This window comes from Scleropages formosus, chromosome 7, assembly GCF_900964775.1.
Source record: "Scleropages formosus chromosome 7, fSclFor1.1, whole genome shotgun sequence".
In the NCBI taxonomy this organism is placed as follows: domain Eukaryota; kingdom Metazoa; phylum Chordata; class Actinopteri; order Osteoglossiformes; family Osteoglossidae; genus Scleropages; species Scleropages formosus.
In genome coordinates, this window is record NC_041812.1 from 32,283,717 (window position 1) to 32,305,428 (window position 21,712).

Sequence of the window (21,712 nt, forward strand, 5' to 3'; positions counted from 1 at the left end):
GAGCACAGAAGACCAATTTCTGAGAGCTTGCTACAAATGCTTCTTAAAAGGTTTGACTTTTTTGTAGCTAAAGACTTAAATCACATTTTTCTTTGAAAAAGGAAATTAGACATTTAATTAATGTAAATGACTTCATTCAACTGTCTCACTGCTATTTATATGAGCAACAGGTTCTACCACCTGTGACAACAGCCACCCTCTCTTCCCAAAGTAGTAAAATCCATTTTCAATTAATTACTAGGTGAACGGGAAAACACTTAAGGCAGTAACTATTTCATTTTGGTTTTTGTGGCCCATTATGAAGTGTTTACATATCTGTGAATACCTCATATTTATCATTCCGAACCACCCATTCATTATAATTACCCGCATGTCCAATATAGGGTCGCAGTGGTCCAGAGCCTATCCTGGAAACAGCACAGGGTACACCCTTGAAACACACACAACAAGCGATTAAAAGTCACCAGTTGACTCAAAATACCCAAAAAGTCTTTGTGAATTGGACTCAAGTCTACCTCAAACTGTAGCTACCAACTGTAACACCTTTTATTTAAATATAAAATCCAAAAAGCCCACTTAAACTTTATTTAAAAGGCTGGACTGCCAGTCAAATCCCTGCTTTAAGAAATGTTTTCAGTAGACTGCCAAGCAGATTATATGGACTAACAAAACAGCCCTCTGTATACATACCTGGATTTTCTTATTTTATTCAGAAATAAGATTGGGATTTTCTCAAGAAAAAGATGAAGGGACTTAAACCCAATGATTACACAAAAATAAAACAGGAAAACTAAAAGATTATCAAAGAATATTGATCAAAACCACAGGATCACATTAATCATTATCTTTCAGAAAATTAAGGGGTAAAAATTCAAATTTTTAACTTTATTGGGTTCAAAGTTATGACAATGAATAAACTAACATAAATACAGCACAATTCTTTCAGGGTATACTTAATTTGTGCATTTATATAAATGAAAAATCTCCCAATATAACTCACAGGCAGCAATGAAACTTCAACAGGCTACTTTCTGCTCCCTCCCTCCCTCCCACACACACACACACACACACACACACACACACACACACACACACACACACACACACCTCTAGAACATACACAGCAAGTATGCAAAATCTTTGTTAATACAGAGCAAAACACACATCTGAGTACATTCAGTGATAAATACATATTAGTGCTTTAAAAAACACTATAAAAAATCGTGCTGCAATATAGGAATAAACTATATACACGGTACAAAGATTGGGAACTTATAAGTACAGCATGCAATCTTACAAACATCACAGAAAGTTAGTCCTATTTCCTCACCTTACTGTGATGAAAACACTGATTAAAATTAAAATGGCATAATTCCATAAATCCTAAAATCTGATTAGATTTTAATTCACGACATTCAAAAAGAAAGTGAAAACTGCAAAAGGCGACATGTTCAGTTATCTTCAAATACACATTTCAGGTGACATGCATGATTTAAGGGTGGGAAACTTCAGGCTATTGCTCAGATTTCTCATAGAGGACTTAAATCAAAGTGAAAAGAAAATAACAGCCTGACAAATGCAAAATGGCAGACTTGAACAAAACTAAAGAAAAAAGAATTCCATCATGCTGACAACCTTCATATCTTATGGATTTTCTCAGCGATGACTACAGGATTCTCCTTCCGGATCTTCTCAGCAGCTTCTGCCTTGTAATCGAAGGTGCACTCGTGCATGTCTGTGTATCGGTGAATGCCGCAGAACACATTCCCACACCTGCAGTCAAAGCCTAACCACAGAAAGGGACGTGCATTGGGACAAACTTTATGAGCACATCAACTAGATTTTTTTCCGTTTTTCTGCATTGTTGTAACTTTGGGTTTCTGATAACCCTGAGAAAAACAGAACATAAAGCCAAAGAGTGTTGCACCTGTGAGGCCAACTTTCTTTCGACACACAAAGCAACGGTTCTTCTGCTTCTTTGGTCTATTGGGGGATGGGTCCTGGTCTTCCACAATGGGTCGATCAGAGTCATCTGGTACTGGCGCTGCAGGCAGAGGAAGAGCCTACATTCAGGTGCTTCCAGACAGACACATACATTTACTGGTAGTGTGTGCTCTTTCAAAGAAGAGCTGAAACAAGAACAAACACTGCCATTTTCACTTCAGTCTGCAGCTCTCATATGACAGTTTCAATGTCACGACAACTAAGATAACTCTTAATAACAAACCAAATCTAATCAAAATATTTAGCCCTTTCACTTAAAGACCTTAAAATGTAATTTAAACACATGAAAAGCACCCATGTTATGTTACCCTGTAATATTTACTTTTTAAAAACTGAAAATCAGCTGTGAAACCATGAAGGGAAGCAAAACAGGACTTCTCTGCACTCACCATGTGTGCCATCTAGTGGTTGCTCTGTGTTCCTGCGTTTCCTTTTGCCTCTCACTTTTCTGTTCTCTACTAAACCGTTTGCAACTGCTTCACAGAGAGGTCCTGAGCTAGGAGGCCCGCAGGCCTGCTCCACAGAACCCCCATCCTGCTCGTCAACTACTGTACACCTCGCATTGCTCTCCACTGGACCTACTTTCCATGAAAACACACGCGGACGTGTGCCTTCAGTAGAGTGTGCAAAGAGACTCAGTACAGAGACAGTGACAAGCGCAGCAACCACTTCAGGGAGCATTCCCACACCAAAATAAGATGAAACTGCCATAGCACTCCGGTGGACCATTAAAATAAATACATACTCCAGCAAAAGAAACTAAGAAGCACACAAATATACACCCTCATGAATAGGTATCATGGGTGAAAGGAAACAACGCAGCACATAGCCCGTGGGGTGTAGGGGATTTGCTAAGGACTGGTACCTCTTCACAACATACTCCACATTGAAAGTGCAAATTATAATTTTTGCCCCAACTCTAAAATGCTTTCAAATGGTTAAGAAAAAGCATAATTTAACTAACTGCAAGACATATAGGATAGCTAACAAAAAAACAGTCTAGGGTTACCTTTCTTCAAGTTAAATCCTTAAAAACAAGTAAACAAAGACACTGTCAAATTCTGATGTCAAATGACAGTGCCTGGAACACTAAGGGGAGGGATCATATCCAAGCTGAGAAGCCCGTTTCCATGACAGCGTGTCCATGCTCAGGACCCACCTATAGGTACACGGTCAGCATATCTCTACAACATGACACACTGCATCATGTACAGACACAAGCTGACCTTTTTAACCATTTTACTAGGTATACATTTAGTGCAAACAAAAACATTTAAGTGAAAGTTTAAATTTATTAAAAAAAAACAAAACACTGTACCCTGCAACTGATCCGTTTTCAGCCCTGCCTTGTCCACCGCAGATTCTTCCTCTTCTGAATGTGCTACTGATGCTTGTGATAACAGAGTCTGGCTTGATACAACACTAAAAACAATCCAGAGGGATTCCTTTAAATAAGTGGGTGGCTACAATAACAGGACAATCATTTAGCAAATATTGCTCATGTTTAACTAGTGTGGAAATATGGAAGAGCAGAAATATTACAGCATAGCAACACTAGAACAGGCAGAACTGCACTTGGCTGCTGTGACGCACCTGTAAGACAAACATATATACGCGCGCGCACACGCGCGCGCACACACACGCGCTCCAAGATTTCTGAATCGAACAGTACTCTGGAGTGGGTGAAAAAGGCCAGGCTGATGATGGAATACGACCAAAAGTTTCAAATTTAGAATTAAACAACTCCTAAGAGCAGTCAAGTGGACCAACCACAATGAGAATTAGTCCATAGCAAGAGCCACTTTGGAAGTCCTTCCTGGTCGTTAAACCCAGGGATGCACATAGTACAACAGACAAATTTTGACAAAAAAGGGCAGAGATGTCTTTTTTAGGACAAAGCAAACAAAGTACCTGCTGGGCTCCTGAGTGCCGCCTATTGTGGAGGAGGCTGGAGCCAGAAGTACGACACCACTGTCCGAGAACTGCATGGGCAGGGACTCTCCTACAGTACAGACCCCAGAGGAGGCTGTAATGACACAGGGAGAGCATTGAGGGAACAGCCATGACTGAACATGCCTTGTGACCCAAAAGTTATATTTTTAAATGCTAACAGTAAGAAGCAGAACATGTACTGGAACTGCTAAAACTGAATATACTGAAACCTACACCTCTCCTCGGTATATGACATTAGTGAATACATTTGAAACCACTGAAGTTTTAATCATCACTACTACTGTACAGCCAAGCATTATATTTAAATATTTATAGGAGAGAAATACACCCTTCTCATTGTTGTATGGAGTGCCCGCAAGACCTTAATGAAAAACTTTAAAGGGACATGCTAAGCCCTTCAAAGAATTAGAGACCAGAACTACTGCGACGTGCGGTCCTGAATACAGGCCAGTTGGTGATGCAGGAACTATAAAAGTAACAAACTACTTGAACTTTGTTACCGGAGTGTATACCGTGAATGGATATTCAAAAGAAACATTTTGTTTTGGGACGTTCACTGCGCAGCTCAGGGGCTGCATGTGGTCTGCTGTTTCACGTAATGTGATTTACAAGAACATTTGTAAGATTGTCAATATATACTACACCTACCGTATACATGATGACTTCTGCTGAATCAAGGAAACAGTTACACTTGAACACAGTGCAAAAATAAAATAATCCTAAACATCTAAATTGAAAAAAATTATGTCGCTATAATTTTTTTGAGCAGCCTCTGGACGAGTTCACAACAATGACTGAGGCCTGGGCCAAGTAAAGTTGGACACCCCAATTTAGTTAATGGACCAATTAACCTAATGGACACCATTATCTCAAGAATTACCTGAAGGACTAACTCTTCCATTGTTGTTTTGCCTCTGTAAATAGTCCTTGTAACACACTGAGCACATCCCATTGGTTCGAGGGTTTCCATAGAAACCACAACCTGTGGTACAGAGCATGGGCCCCTGGGTCTGGTTGGTCTCCTGAGCCATGTCCCTCCTGCAAAAAACCACAGAGAGGAGACAATAAGCAGAGGAGGAGACAACACTGCTCGATACGAGGACGCGTTACAACAGGTGGAGGCACTGTGGGAATGAGCGTGCAGGGCCAGCTGTACTAACAACATGGGAGCCAAATGGACTCATGCAAACCAGCAGCTGAGCCCCAGCCCCATGAGGGCAACTGGACCCCATGTGGGTCAGCCAGTTAACAACAAGAATATAGTACTACAATAGTGCTCCTCTGTCTGCACCATTTATGTCCGAGATTAAATAGCCAGTGATGTAATATTGTAGCCCGCACGGGGTAAATGAGTGCATGCCAGTGTCATTGCCCTGTGATGTGCAGCACTGGCATCCCGGGGTGTACCGTGCCTCACGCCCTGTTTGCAGGATAGGCTCCGGACCACGCGACCCTGCCTTTGCAAAAGCAGCTGCTTGAAATGGAAACGGGACAAATGACTCAGTATAGCACCCAGCTCAGCTGCGGCTGAACTCGAATGAAAATCCCCTATTTTCCCGAAGTCATGCAAAAGTAGACCAAGTCTGACGCGTTTAATGCAAATGACCGTAAAGCGATCGCCAGCTACACTACGCCTAGACACAACTGATAGTATCATACCAGCAGCAAGACGACAGGTAACTAAAAGTTAACGACCGTCCAGCGTCCTCGCGCCGCCGATGCTCCGCGGTCAGTCCGCGAGCGCACCGGCCTCGCACCATAGCGCGCGACTCCCGAGTATGCGAGAAGAAAAAGACCACCGATGAAGTTGCAAGATCATGAGACGTTATTTTAAAAGAAAAAAAAAAAAAGAAAAAAAAAAAAAAAAACGTACGTGTCATTGTCAAAATGTGGAAGGACGGCTTGAGTGGAATTCTCCGTTGTAAAACATGAACAAGAGAAGACATCACTAGATGCGCTCACCGCCATCTCGGTCCGCTCGTGTTCAGATAGTCAATAAATTATATACACTGACTGACAGCATCCACAATATTCCCCCCGCCCCCCCGAAATAAGTTAGACAAATGAAAACCTATGTAATTGTTTAAATTACAACTACTAGCCTGTCTGTAGCTAGGCAAGCTACAACACTAACTTGTTAGCTACCAGGAAAACGGATAAGCCGGTGCATAGCACTCCAGATGAGTCACATTTTTTAGATAAGAAAAACACGAGAAGCAAATGCGTTGAAGTTTTATAATTACTGAAAGATTTTGATTACTTGACTTGTTGAGGTATCTATCTCATCTGTCTCAATTCCGTAAGTGTTCTTTTCTGTTCGGCGAGAAACAACACAAATATATTCAATATAATATTGCCACTCGGCTTATATGAGTTAGGAAGTGTCACTTTGAGGTACGACTCAGAAACTGCTGCCGACACCTTGACAAAATGTTTTAAAGCTGGACCTACCTATGAATTTGTCTCCCAATTTCCTCTTTCTCCTCCTCTGCTATTCACTCACTGCCATACACAACTAAACAATTTCAGCTTTAAAAAAGGCGTGTCTCCTGAGGTAAACGCCCACCTCGTCATTATTGGCTGGTATCGCTGAACGCCACGCCCGCGACACCCATCATTGATGAAGTGAAACGTCAATCATTAGTAAAAAATTTTCATGCAACAAGGTAGGTTGAAGTAAAGGGAACCCTTTAAAAAAACCTTGCTACAGTATCTTAAAGGTAAAGCCTAATATTTTATCAGGAATCATTACTTAAGTTGCACTGTGGGACAAGCGGTTCAAAAAATGTGTGTGTGTGTGTTGTTAGACAAGCATTACGTAATCATAATGTATGTGCTCAATTATTAAAATGTTGTACCTATTACACTTCAGTTAAGTGCTTAAAACTTTCATTTTCACTGACACCGCTCACAACTGAAACTCGTTAAAAATACTGAAGATGATGGCAAATATGATCGCGGTTAGCAGATGAGATACAGCTAAAACTGCTGTGTGTTGCACAACCTCTTTTGATTTACATCCATGTCATGACAATGTGTCAAACTCCCTTATCAAGCATTCAGTTCGATGTAAAACGTTTTATCGAGTATGAACGCAGTTTTCCTATCAGTCTGAAATATACAGGAAAAGTGCAAGTTCGTGCAGCAGGTCGAGTGTTCTGCGGGAAGCAGAACCCGACCTGTCCTCCTCCTCCGGCACACAGAGACAGACCAGAAACAACCTGAAGTAGCAACGCCACGGACAAAGACAACAAAACCGGAATGAAAGTACATCATGGTACACAGTTCGAGTATGAGACTTTCGATACTTCAGAAATCATGTGTAAGATTCCGTGAAGTTCTGAAGTACAGAGTGAGTTTTGTCGCCGAACCCGTGTGGAAAAAGGCTGACACGAACAATACTTACATGTAGCACCTTTCACACTGGGCTTGTTTGTGTGTACGGAGCCTGCTCCGGTCCGGTCCGGTCCAGTCCGGCCTGCTGCCGGCCCCCACCCTGCCGATACTGTATGTTACTTTGTGTGCCCCCCCTCCCATTATCGGTGACGTCACGCACGCCCGGAAGGGAAACTCGGTATTTCTGTATTCTCTGTATGCACTGTTGAAAACTTTCAACCATAAACCTTATAATAAAGTCAGTAGGTTGGAAGTGTAATATCTGCACCCACTACACCGTGTTTCAAATGCACACTTGCACGCAGTTTTAATGTTTCCTCCTCAAGGGCGCACACACAAGCCCGTTCTTTCACACATCTTATCAGCTCCCAGGTGCAGCAGAGCCCCCTAGTGGTGCCTCACGCGACACACAGCACCTCAAGGTGAAGACATTATGTGTCCCTCAAACTCTGCAACGTCCGCTGGTCCGGCCAGAAAGTGCCACAGAGCCCTTGACCCCCTCTGTCTCAGGTTGGGGCTTCTAGCAGCTGACGTCACAGCCACTGCGATCATCTTATACCGCTTCCCCGACTGCTGCACTTCTCTTTTTCACTAAAACGAGCCTGAGAGGAAAACGCGTTTAAATTCCGCTGTGGATTCTATTAAAAAAAGTCACAAACTATCGCATATAGTTTGAATCCATACCCTCTCAGTGACAATCCACCTTATACTTCCTACCAGTGTGGGCCCAATGTAAAAGAAGACGTGTGACACATAGTCCCCATCAGGGGGCGCTGTAACACTATTTTCAGGGTGTGAGTGTCTCGATTATCTTGAGTTGCAACGTGGTACAAAAGTGACAGTGACACTATCAGTCACTCAGTATTGTTAGGCAGCTTGTCTAAGTGAGGTCGAAAGTCTTAGTGTAAAGGGCACTAGGTTAGCCAGAGTACACCATGGACAGAACAGCAGTCCATCACAGAAATGATAACATCCCCAGAAGGATTGGGCGGGATGCAGGTGGCATGGTGGCACAGCGAACAGTGCTTGGGTAGTGTGAGAGGACATGGGTTCGATCCCCGCTCAGTCTGTGTAGAGTTTGCATGTTCTCCCTGTGTCTGCATTGGTTTCCTCCAGGTGCTCTGGTTTCCTCCCACAGTCCAAAGTCATGCTGTTCGGGTTTGTCCATAGTGTGTGAGTGACAGACAGACAGTTTGTGTGTTCCACTGATGTATGGATGAGTGACCCATTGTAAGTAGTGTATGTAGTAGTGTAAGTCACCTTGGTGAATAAGGTGTATGGGCTTATCAGCTGCATAGAGCTCATTAGATGTTGCTTTGGACCAAACCGTCTGCTAAATAAATAAATAAATCTAAGGTACTGTATCTTCATCTTAAAACTCTTCAGATGGAAAGCCTTGTATTTGGTAATGGACAGAAACACATGTATTCATCTGTCACATAAAACAAAAAAATGAAATGAGGGAGAAGGGGTTTTGTTCTGGGTTCGCTCCTTCTGTCACGGCCGTGCTTTTGGCTGCTAGTTAACTTTCAAGGGCTGAGCACTCCCAGGATTTTCGTTTTGCTTTGTCATGTTTAAATGAAGTGATTATCCGGATTGCTAATTTTGCGATCAGATTGTTCCTCCAGGTGTACGTCTAAAAGCTCATTAGAGGGTAGCTAAGATCCTGATGACCCTCGAGAACTGGAGTTCCAAACGCCCGATTTAGAAAGAAAATTACACCTTCCCTTCCACTAATTTGGAAATTAATTTCTTCACATAAGGCTTTCTGTGCTTTTTGTGGCGCAGGGTGCATGTGGGGGGGAGTAATTAAAGGGAGACCCCCAACCTGGGTCCTTATTAGGCAGTCCTGAAGAGAGCTTTCTGCAAAAAGGTGAAAGATGGATTGAGAGTGTCACACAGACAGGCAGGCAGCTCAAAGCATAATTTCTTCACACAGCTGTTCCATATGGGTTCATCTCAGGCTGATGTAAACGCCGATGACCCTGAATCTTCTCTGGAGCACCTCGTTTTTACTTTTTCTCACTCTTATATGCACGTTCACCTTTGTTTAGCTTTTACTTAGAGGCCATACTCTCTTTAAAAAGGTCACCACACCTGGTTGTTGTAGTGATGCCTCATGGAAGCTGTTTGTGGTTTTGTAGAGGAACCACAGTTTCTAAGAACTATCTACTCCAAAGAATAAAGCTAATTGTAGCTCTAAGTAGTGGGGTAGGTGGGAGTGTAGTGGTTAGAGCTGGTTGAAGGTTGCAGGTTTGAGTCTCACTTCCAATACCTTTGTGCAATGTATCCTGAAAAAAAGAATTGCTTGAGTAAAATTGCCCAGCTGTGTAAATGGATAAGTAATTGTAACTTTAACATTGTAAATTGCTTGGGAGAAAAGCATCAGCCAAATGAAGTTCAAGTTCAAGTGATCAACAAGTTGAATGAATATAATGTGAATAAACATGCTTGATTACTGTTAATTTCTTTATTTATGAGAACTTGTTCTACCGCAAACCTCAAAATTGTCTGAAGTTGCAGAGAAGAACCTTTCTCAGGCCACGTTTATAAAATAATGCCAGGCTGGACAGTACCAGAAGAACCACTCCACTTTGTGTGTGTGTGTGTGTGTGTGTGTGTGTGTGTGGGTGGGGGGGGTGACCTACATACCTAATTTACCTTCCAACAATCTTGCACTGTAAGGCTTCTTGCTATGGGATTCTTGCTGGTGTGTGCATAAGCCTCGGATCAGCAAATCTGCCATTGCTATTGCTTGCAGTGTTAGTGGTCCACGGAGAAGCCACTCCTATTACACAGCCATCTGTAGTGCTGGTCACGGTCTCTGGGGACCACTTCCCAGTGTCTGTGCTGTATCTCTTCCTTAGGAATATGGACCAGATGATTAGAGGAGGTTTCTCCCAGTTGTCATATCAAACGAAATCACGTCCTATAAAATTTGGTATCTTACATGTTTGCAGCAAAGTGGAAACAAAGAGTTTGAATGAGATTTCCAAGGTGGGTTTCCAAGGTAAAAAGATCCCCGCGTGGACAATAACTGAATAATTGTTACATTCAGATTTAAACATGTGACAAAACACAAGCGCTTGACAAGATGGACGCTTGCCTTTATATGTCTAAAAACAAAGGCTATATTGTCATGCAAAGTACTTGAAAGCACTTGTCCTGCCTTTTTTAAAAGGGTGGATTTTGAGAGCGAGGAAAAGGTAGAGTGAAAATGAATAATGATGTGGGAACGGTGGTCCGTGAAGGGAGACCAAAGTGCCTGCAGTGCTGCCGTTAAGAGATCTTGGCAATTACGCCCCCTTTGGGAGACACGGCACTGCCGCATGCTGGCTGACACCAGGAGGCCTAAGGTTACTTAAGTGGTGCAGCAGAAGTATGCAGTAATTGGCCTTAGGCAGAGCTCCTTTAGCTAAGGGCACACATGGAGATAGATGCAGAATACCAAGCAGCCTTCAAAGTGCTTTTGTCTCTATAGGAGGGCACATCTGAGGGTGCAACTGGGCTGCATGGCTGGGAACTCTGCCTGCAGCTTTTTGGGAAGACTAAAACAGACACAGTATTGCACAACAGTTCAGCAGATCATTATTCCAGGTCCAGCCCCGGGTGAGTTCACCAAACCGGAATATGGACAACATTCCCAGGAACAGTTAATGATGGCACCCTCAATGGGCATCTCTGTGTATGCTATCCCACACTTCCACTGATCATTTATTCATTCTGGTGACATTTTTCTCCAAAGCAACTTATCATGTTAAGCTAATTGCCATTATTTACCCATTTATACAGCTGGGTAAATTTACCAGTGCAATTCAGGGTAAATACCTTGCTTAAGGGTATTACAGCAATAGGTGAGATTCAAACCAACAACCTTTGGATTGAAAGGCAGCAGCAACATTGAACAAACCACTACACTATCAGCTGCTCCAGTCAATCGTCACAGTTGAAGCACAAGGAGACAGGTTTCAGTATACAGTTGACCCTTGAATAACATGGGTTTTGAACTGCGTGGGTTGACTTATACGCAGCTTTTCAGTAAATATATTGGAAAATTTTTTGGAGATTTGCTACAATTTGAAAAAACTCGCAGACGAACCGCGTACCCTTTAAATATCGAAAAAATTAAGAAAAAGTTAGGCATGTCATGAATGCATAAAATATATGTAGATACTAATCTATCATTTACTACCATAAAATATACACATAATACGTATAACATCGACAGTGTTTTCTATCATATAAGACAATATTGATGTAGGTTCTGAAAGAGACAGACAAACAGAAGATTCATCTTGTAAACAGACGATGTAAACTTACGGTATCGATAAATACAGTACTGTAAATGTATTTTCTCATTTTCTTTCCTCTGGCCTACTTTATTGTAAGAATACAGTAAATAATACATATAACATACAAAATATGTGTCAATTGACTGTTTATGTTATCAGTAAGGCTTCCCCTCAGCAGTATTAGTAGTTCAGTTTTTGGGGAGTCAAAAGTTATATGCAGATTTTCAACTGTGCGAGGGGTTGGAACCCCTAACCCCACATTGTTAAAGGGTTAACTGTATAAATTTAGCACACACTTTTCTCTAAAGTGACTTTTACATTTATACAGCTTTGCAATTTTTACTAGAACAGTATAAGTACCTTGCTTAAGGGTACTACAGTATGAAGTGGGATTTGAACCTGACCATTTGAGTCCTAAGGTGCCAGGGTGTAACCATTATGCCACATACTGCTCCGTGGGTGGTCTCTGAAAGTGAGTGGTCTTTGCTCTTGTGTCTCACGCTGACTGTGCCAACTCTTGCTATAAAGTGCTGTGTGGAAGCAGTAAAGGTGATGGTTACCTGTGACTGGAGGAGTCTGGGAAACTCCGGCCCTCAAAGTGACCGTGCTGATGCATTTCTATTGCACCATGTTTTATTACATTAAGTACGGTCCGTAGGGGCAGCATTAATACCTGTTTCTTTTGAAACACTTAGATAATTACTGTGGCGTCACAAAGACCCCTAATATCACTAATGCATCATTTTCCATTGATGGAATAAAAAGTTTTGGGATGGATAATGCATTAAAAACTCAAAATGAGTGAGATTGGCGAAGAGATGTTTCAGTCTCATACTGGTTTCAGACATTGCGCAAACCGGGACCAGATAGCTGTCCATCAGGGTGCTCTAATTACTAAATTTGTCACACATGTTACTTTTTCATTCCTCCTGTGAACCACTTGAAACTCAAGGTGAAATTCCGAGACACAAGAGCAACAACAGTTAACAGCTATAGCTCCTTTGGAAGACTATCAGTCTGAGAACTGGAGCTGTGGGTGCTTCTATGCAGTCCAGTCATTGAAGAATCTAGACTTAATACCATCTCCCATAGGTGATACTTTCATCTGATACATTTCTTTAAAGCAGCTTACCGTTTTTTTTTAATCCCTTTGTTACAACTGTTCTTTTACTGAAGCAATTCAGAATGAGTACCTTGATACAGAAGATCCTCCTATAACGGGATTCATACCAGTCACCTTCAAGTTCAACAGCGATGTCCCTAACCACTACCACTACCTACCAGCCAGACCCTAAATTCCTCAGTATCTTACTTAAAGGCACTACATTAGTAGGTGAGAATCAAACCAGGAACCTTTAAATCCAAAGGCAACCGCTGTAATCACTACACTCTCAGCTACCCCCCTTTGTGACTGCCAATACAGCATGTGAAATCTAGAAGACTGATGTTCGTGCTTCACTACAGTGAGGTTTCTAGCACACTGTGTCAGGACTCTGGGGCGTCCACTCCTGGTATGGGAGGGTTGCTCTAGTCACAGGCGCTCACCGCATCCCTCCGGGACCCAGTCTAAGTGAACCTACTTTAATTGGACATGGATTTCACCCCTACTGGTTGTGTAACAAGTGTTCCGTGAATATTGTTATCCAACAAAATAAAACTGGACCTCATACCTCTGCTAACAGAGGCTGTTTTTGGGGAGTAAGTCTCAGTGGCCTCCCAACACCATGGCTCGATGAGGACCATGCTTACCAGGACTTCCCTGTGAAGGACTCCATCATTTGCATGGTCTAGGACCCAAAGACCATTGGTGGAACCCACCATTTATTTATTTTGGCCCTTATCAACTGCTTTTAGATCATCCACAGCACATCAAAATAGAGACCACTTAAACAAGAAGACAACGAATGATGAAACAGCTCTGAGATCCCTCATAAAGCATGTAACATCTAATTGCAACTAATCCTAGAACCCCAGTTGTCCTCCAGCTTTCTGATTCCAGTAACCAAACTGTACCTGCCTCCACTCCATCAACTGACTCTGTAATTCCTATTAGACTGTCAGTAGTGACTCATGCTACAAGTTACTAGTGGACCAAACTAAATGTATTTATCCATCCCAAGCTTTAGGAGATCTGTGATCTTCTGCTTCAAGGCCTCTGTGAGCAAATAGCAGTGTTATAGCCAGCTACAGTGAAGGGACCACAATCCACAGATCTGAGAGACTGTTTGTGTTTTCTGTTGATATTGTGCTTCTGGTGGGATTTTGCTGTATGTTTCCATTAATGTTGTTTCAGATGCGCATTTTTGCTGTCAGCTGAAATTGAACCTTTCCATTCATCCTCTGTTTTGAAAGCTATGCTATTCAGGGCTGTCAGGAAGCCGGAATCTCACTGGCACTTGGATGCCTGTCTTCTGCATTCTGTCTGCTTCAGTCTCAAAGCTCATTCAAGGCTCCACCCTCCTGCATCTCCCTGTTCTCTTCCAGGCAGCAGCAGTTACACCCAAGTGCTGCTGGTAATGCAGGGTGTGCACAACAGCAGTTTTCTGATGGATTTCATGTCACGAGCCGTTGATGGTGTAGGGTGTCTGGTTTGTGGACCACTGCACACACCGGCATGTTTGCTGTTCATTAATGCGCTTTACCACCCAGAACTTCAGAGACCACCTACCAGCAAAGCTATTCAGATACAGAGGAAATAGAAGACACTTCCATTAGCAAATTTAAGATCAGTGCTATGTGGTTAGTGATAGAAAGACAACTGACAAATCAGAAAAAATATTACATAAGTAGGAATATGAGAGTAACTATAGATTTTACATTAGTGTGAAATTGAACAGTTCTTCAGTAGAGGGTCCTCAGTAAATTCTCCTGTCTTAATGAGATAACCTACATCTTCCTCGTATAAAGTATCTCTACATGTTTATAGTATCCATGTCAGGTTGGCAGCCATATACTGTTAGCTAGGTTATAAAGCTAAACTATTTGCTAAAAACAAATGCAAATTCACATCACAGGTTAACAAACAAAACAACATCTGAACAAAATGTTTACTACTGTTTTTATTGAGCTATTGTTTTTAGTTCACTTCTCAATAACTGCTTATTGACGTTATTATTTTTACTCCTCACTAAAGAGCTCACCCTGTTTGCCATTGTTGCCAGCATTATAATGAAAGGAAAATACAGCCGTGACGACTACAGCTTCCTACGATTTCAGTCTGAAAAAGGGGGAAACACCAGCCAGCAGATACTATTTATAGATAGCTTGCTAGGGAACCAAAAATTGTGAAAGAGCAGAAGGTTCAATATAGCTCCTGTCCTCTCCAGGTTTTATGTCCAAGCGAGCCAAAGTTTTCTGTTTAATCAAACACTGTGGGACCCAGGACATGATTCATTAAGAGTGGGCAGCCAAGCGCACAGCACTCAGCATGCGGCCTCCTCCTGTCGGTCATAGAATCGAGGGGGGACGACAGCCACATTTACAGCTTGGAGGGACTGGTTACGGTGACGTCAGCAGATCCCCCGTATGCTTTAAGATGTAAATCTACGCGTGCCAAGATCACAACAGAAGACTGTAGCTCAGAAAATGGTCGAGACAGAACAAAATATGCAGCAGCCAGTGTCGCGCTTCGGCAGCGGTGACAGTGTGATCACAGTTCACACTCTGCTATCTGCTGCCTGCGGCACCTCCCACCCTGCTTCACACCTGAGAAGAAGCAGAATCTGAAAATGACGCCAGGTTGTTGATTCCTCGGCCGCCTGGTGAAGGTTGAGGACAAATTTACAGACTGTTTTTCCCTTAAGTCTTTATCGCAGCTAATGCAACACGAGTGGCAAGTGGGTGGTACTAGAATTTGAATACGGAAGCCTGATTAAGAATTAAAATTCATGGATGAACTAGATTTTCAGTTCAGAGATTGGCCTACTAAATTCTTTCTAATGTGCTTTTTTAGGTAATTCCCTGGGCAAGCGAACGAAGATCCCTGCCCCTGTGCACACTCTGCACAACAGGATAAACCTGGTTGTTGGTGTGTCGCCAGGTGTTACATACAAAAAACATACTCCTAAAATACACAAACACCTGGTCAGGACTTTGGCCTGAACGCTGTCTGTTAGCTGTTATCACTGCGACCTGAACACAGTCTGTTAGCACTGCACCCTGAACACAGTTTGTTAGCGCTGCACCCTGAACAGTCTGTTAGCTGTTAACATGTATGCTTTAAATGAATAATACATTATAATTATGTAAATAAATCACAACAATCACTGTACATCAAATGCAAAGGCATCAACCAGATAAAGGCTAATAATAATACCGGACAACTGATACATTAAGCATGAATAAATACTAACAGATAATTTACTTTAATTATGCATTAGTGTTTCTTAAATACATAAGTGTTTATTCCAGAATAGGTTATTATATTACTCATACTGTACATATGTGTATTAGTACTTAAGAATGATTATGTCATAATGTACAATCTGTATTGCTTTGCATTATCATGCATTATATATTGATGAAGTAGAGGTTATTTATATTAAGTCTTAGCCAGACCTTTCCTTTAGTTATGCATTATGCAGGTTTAGAATGTTTGATATTGGGTTGATAGTGGTAATGAACTGAATATAAATGAAGAGTACATAATCAAACATGAAACCATTATGTATTCATTTTCATCTTCAAATGCTGTTCATTTGGAAATATATCTAGTAATGGGTTCATTATTTATATATAAACCTACCAGAGGAGTAATTCTCAGTTCTGGTCCTGAGGACCCACTGTGTGTGTTAGTTTGCTTTCCAGCCGCTTTTTTTAATTAAGTGAAGTAGTTGGAGCAGCACTCCGAATGCACTGTGGATCATCAAGAGCCAGACTGGAAAAAAGTAAACAATAAAAATCTTTCTATATTGGCACATTAAGCAAGGTCACAGATAAGGGTTTGGACATTAGGCTAGCTGTTAGCACTGTGCCCTGAACACAGTCTGTTAGCACTACACCCTGAACACAGTTTGTTAGCGCTGCACCCTGAACATTCTGTTAGCTGTTAACATGTATGCTTTAAATGAATAATACATTATAATTATGTAAATAAATCACAACAATCACACACACACATTTTCAGAGCCGCTTGTCCCATACGGGGTCACGGGGAACCGGAGCTTACCCGGCAACACAGGGCGTAAGGCCGGAGGGGGAGGGAACACACCCAGGACGGGACGCCAGTCCGTCTCAAGGCACCCCAAGCGGGACTCGAACCCCAGACCCACCGGACAGCAGGACCGTGGTCCAACCCACTGCGCTACCGCACCCCCTTCCTCGCAACAATCACTGTACATCAAATGCAAAGGCATCAACCAGATAAAGGCTAATAATAATACCGGACAACTGATACATTAGCATGAATAAATACTAACAGAGACCCCCAGAGGTTTTTTTTTCTCCCTCAACTTTCAGTTGGGAGTTTTTGTTCCTTTCCCCGGTGGCCAGTAGGTATACTTATAGCTCTATAATAAGTTCTTCATTATGGTAGCCATTAGTTGACTGTCTTCTCTGTTTGCATCAATTTTTCTTGCTGTATGCCTGTGTTAAAGTGCTCTGTGTCACTGTGTGAGAAAAGCACTCTATAAAAAATATAATAATAATAATAATAATAATAATCTTCAGGCAGGTAGCCACATCTTCTAGTCAATAGCAGCTAATGTGCTCTAGACCTTCAATAGCACATACCAGTAAGCCACACCCCCTTGGTACCTGTCAGCCAATAAGCTACACTTACACAAGTACGACTTACCACATATACGACGGTGGTCCCGTAAGATTATAATGGAGCTGAAAATTCTTATCGACTAGTGATGTCATAGTGCAATGTGTTACTAACGTGTTTGTGGTGCTGCTGCTGTTAACAAAGCTACTAAGCTGCCAGTCATATAAAAGTATAGCAACACAATTATGTACAGTACATAATACTTGATAATGATAATAAACACCTGTTACTGGTTTATGTATTTCCTATACTCAAATTTTTTATCTTTATTTTAGAATGTACATTTTCCATCTATAAAAGTTTACTGTAAAACAGTATACTGTGTTATGCCAGCAGCAGCATCATAAATCTCATGTTTACCGCATCTTGACTGCATCGAAGCTATACCATCTAGGTTTGCATAAGTACACTCTATAATCAAGGCTATACCATCTAGGTAAGGACACTCTATGGATGTTTGCACAACGATGAAATCACCTAATGACGCATTTCTCAGAAGGTATCCCCGTCGTTAAGCAACGCGTGTTTATATACCAGTAGGCTTCTCCTATGGTTTGCAAGATAATGAGCCACACCCTCCATCTGTACACTGTGTGAGCAGAGGCACCGATATGTGACGGGTGGAGACCAGGGCAAATGCAGCTCTCATATATGACTGATCTATAATGCGTGTCATTACTCTTAATTGCCGTCGATACAAAATGCTTCAGATCAGCCTGAAAATTATCTGACTCATGAACTCCAGTCTGTCAGCATGAACAAGACATCAGATGCCAAAGTACACCACTGAACTGGACCTCTGTGGACCATCTTTGTGCTTCTATACTGATGAAACATGCATCTTTAAAATTTTTGCAGTTTCTTAGCGCCACACCCATTCTTCTGTGGCCCTGCATTTTGGTGTGTGTGCCAGACTGTGGGCAATTTTGCAGCTATATGGTGCTAGAAGGTCTGACTCATTTAGACAACCAGTTGTCAGTGAGAAACCAAATGTTGGTGTTTGTGTTTAATCAAGTCGATGTCTCTGCACACAGATGGCCTGAAACACACACACACACACACACACACACACACATTTTCAGAACCGCTTGTCCCATACGGGGTTGCGGGGAACCGGAGCCTACCCGGCAACACAGGGCGTAGGGCCGGAGGGGGAGGGGACACACCCAGGACGGGACGCCAGTCCGTCGCAAGGCACCCCAAGCGGGACTCAAACCCCAGACCCACCGGACAGGAGGACTGTGGTCCAACCCACTGCGCCACCGCACCCCCCTGGCCTGAAACAACGATTTGCAATTCCATCCATAATTTGCAATGAGGTCCACTATGTTCTTTGTGTCCAGAAACAAAGAAAGCACTCAATGCTCTTGACCTTTCTTTTCTTATTCCCATACTTTATTCACAATCAGGGCTTTGTAACTATTGTTTATTAAAGAGCTGAAGAGGGCATTATTGGGCTAAAGTGGGTTTCATTTCATCTGAATACTTTTGATCCTGCGAAAGAGAAAAGGGTTTTCAGTAATTCCTTACATTAAGCACAAATAGAGATGGCTGTTTCATTGTGCTGCCTGAAGCAGACAACTCGAAAGCGACATGTTTGGGAAGACAGTGTTAAAACATGACCGAAATGATCGCACAACAGTCATCTGACATTCTGTATAGCAGACTTTAACAGTTACATCATGTGTCCCGGCCTCGACTGTAATTAAGGTGGACCACTGGCACCATTCACTCCACAGTGTTCATAGAGGGAAGGAAAAGTTCCTGCAGCAGATTGAAACAGGAACAGCTATGAAGACAGGCCCATGACCCATTTAAACTGGGGGGGTGGTGTGAAATCTGGGCTCACAGCATGCGCAGTGGCACGTGAGACAACTCCAGCTGCCAAGGAGGAGCCAAGTGTGATACTGTACCAGCTGAAGGAATGACAGGCATGGAGGACAGGTACTTCATGCGTTCCTCTTTCACCTTTGTCGAAATGGCATTTAGAAACAGCGTGGAGGTGTCAGTCTAAGTGTGATTTCTCTCTGCAGGGGGTGGTAGTGACTCTGGAACCCCAGTAGCCTTTCCCCGAAACACAGCAGACTGTTTCTGCGCACTGGGGTGGTCCCTGGCTTGCGGTGCAATGCCCTCTGTCTCCCTCCTCCAGCAGCCTTTGCAAATCTGTCACCGTTTACCTTCTGTGATGTGCAAATATGCCATATTTGTTATGACTGTGACGCAACGAAATGAGAAGAGGCTGGTCTCATGCTCAGTGACCCACAGACACATAACTAGCAGAAAGAACCAGGCCTGTCTGGATTCTCCGTGGAGATATTTATGAATGCCTTTAAGTAATACAAGTACAAATAATAAAAGTCAGGATCTCCATAGGTGTGTAACTGTGTAACATCAAAGCATCTACACAGAAAATAAGTAAAAACACACACACACACACACACACACACACATTTTCTGAACCGCTTGTCCCATACAGGGTCACGGTGAACCGGAGCCCACCCGGCAACTCAGGGCGCAAGGCTGAAGGGGTAGGGGACACACCCAGGACGGGACGCCAGTCCGTCGCAAGGCACCCCAAGCGGGACTCAAACCCCAGACCTACTGGAGAGCAGGACCCGGTCCAACCCACCGCACCCCCTAAGTAAAAACAATAATTCAAAATGAACATTTTCAGATTCTGCCATCAAATTCCCTGCGGGTGTTGAAAAAAATGCATGACTACATATCAGTTATTTAAAAGGACATGTAGCTTGGCTGCTCAGTTTCTAATACTAACACGTATCTGTGTGCATGTGTGTGTGTTCTCAGTGTGATGTTCTTCCATATAGGTCAGATTGAATAATTCAGTAAGTATCACTAGAATATGTGGAAAGCTATTTATTCCATTTCAAGCCACGCCACCGGTGGAGACGGATGCACTTTTCCCAGAGCTACTGTTTGAAGTGTCCTTACTGGTCCTGCAGTTCTGCTCGTGCACATAATGGCATATCTGGATCTGATGGGCCTAACAGTGATAATGATGATAAAAATGAGAATAGTAATCACTTCAGGATCCAAGGGGTGAAATCTTCTGGGCTTCGAAAGCCTCGCTGAAGGTCTGCTTTGCTATTCCTGTCCATCGATGGTTCTCTAATGCTCTTCAGTTTCAGTTTATGATTTTTTTGACTACACTAAAACAAAAGTTACCCAGTTCCTCTGCAGGTGTGTGTCGCTGAAGCTTGGAGCACCCTATGTAAGTGCTGGATCTGGAGCAGGGTGTGAAAGGGTTAATAAACATCCACTATTCCACGGCCTCATGAATGTTTTATCAGGGTGTCAAGGCACCAGAGAGCATGCAGGGCCAGTTTTATCCCTTCTGCAGCTTTCCTCTCTGAGACTCTGGCTGCTCCATAGGGCTGATCCTACAGTTTAATGCCCCCCTCCGCACTCAGCCCCCACCTTCAGTCATCTCCTGCATCTTCTAGGCTTCACAGGTGTATCCATCAACATTTCAGTGGCACTGTCTAGGAATGTAGGGGAATGTGCTCCAAGGTCAACATACCGGAAAATACAAATCTCCAGTGTTGCTTTTCCTATGAGTCAGCAGTGCGTGATTCCCCCCCCGACCTGTTCAGTGTCCCTTGATAGGAATCCTGAGCTTGGAGCATAGTGCTCATTGAGCTGGAAACTTACACATATCCATCCCCAGAGAATAACTGCTGTTGTATCCTAGAGCAAGTCACTTACTGTGAATTCCTCTGGTGCTAATCCCTGCATTTTGTCCAGGGAAAACCAGCTTGTGTGAAACTGTGAGATATACTAAGTCACATTGGATAACAGGGTTGTAATGATAAGAGAATAAACAAAATCATGGCTGCCGTTCTGGCAAATCGGGGGTTAAAGACACAGCATGGGAATGGCTTTGCTTTACCCTGAAAGACAAAACAATTTATTTGATGAGATGGGAACTTTGACACACTTATAGCAGACTTCTCTGAATGGTGTTTTACTCTCTCTTGTTCAGAGGAATTGTACGACCCAGTTTCTGCTCAACCTGCGACATTTCCAGAAAGGAGAAGATCATGTGGAACATTAGGAACACAGGAATTCTTCTACATTTAGAAGACTCTGCAGCACGGAGAAGACCCTGTGATAAAAGACACACAGATCCATACCATTCATAGCATTTACATACAGCAATGTTTCAGCATTGTTAGTATTATATCTCAGTAGTGTGCAGAGGATCATAAGGACAGTGGTTCTCACTGGAGGCAGAATTGGATCAGATTCAAACACAGTACATTTACATTCATTCGTTTAG

General features: G+C 42.7%; 1 protein-coding gene and 1 long non-coding RNA gene across 3 annotated transcripts in view; one reads left to right on the forward strand and one right to left on the reverse strand.

Moving 5' to 3' along the window:
* The window catches only part of LOC108942033 (uncharacterized), a 30,889-nt gene extending 15,259 nt beyond the window's left edge, over positions 1 to 15,630 (forward strand). The window contains exon 3 of the long non-coding RNA XR_001966677.1: positions 15,598 to 15,630. This is a non-coding gene — a long non-coding RNA (uncharacterized LOC108942033). The remainder of the gene's footprint in view (positions 1 to 15,597) is intronic.
* LOC108942032 (AN1-type zinc finger protein 6-like) lies at positions 1,507 to 7,557 on the reverse strand. 2 transcript variants are annotated; one of them, XM_018765061.2, is made up of 6 exons: positions 7,364 to 7,557; positions 4,838 to 4,995; positions 3,916 to 4,030; positions 3,323 to 3,426; positions 1,928 to 2,044; positions 1,507 to 1,786 (listed from the first exon to the last, which is right to left on the reverse strand). In XM_018765061.2, the coding sequence occupies exons 1-6, from the start codon at positions 7,492 to 7,494 to the stop codon at positions 1,638 to 1,640; spliced, it is 774 nt and encodes a 257-aa protein (XP_018620577.2). In that variant the 5' UTR covers positions 7,495 to 7,557; the 3' UTR covers positions 1,507 to 1,637. The 2 variants fall into 2 exon arrangements, with proteins under 2 accessions (XP_018620577.2, XP_018620578.1); XM_018765062.1 differs by lacking the exon at positions 7,364 to 7,557 and adding an exon at positions 6,409 to 6,558.
* Positions 15,631 to 21,712: the final 6,082 nt, after the last annotated feature.

Coding starts and splice junctions, on each gene's coding strand:
- LOC108942032 (XM_018765061.2), bottom strand. CDS start 7,494: ATGGGAGGGGGGGCACACAAAGTAACATACAGTATCGGCAGGGTGGGG. Junction 3,427..3,915: donor GGCACTCAGGAGCCCAGCAG/GTACTTTGTTTG, acceptor GATTGTTTTTAG/TGTTGTATCAAGCCAGACTC. Junction 1,787..1,927: donor AAAGAAAGTTGGCCTCACAG/GTGCAACACTCT, acceptor TTCTGTGGTTAG/GCTTTGACTGCAGGTGTGGG.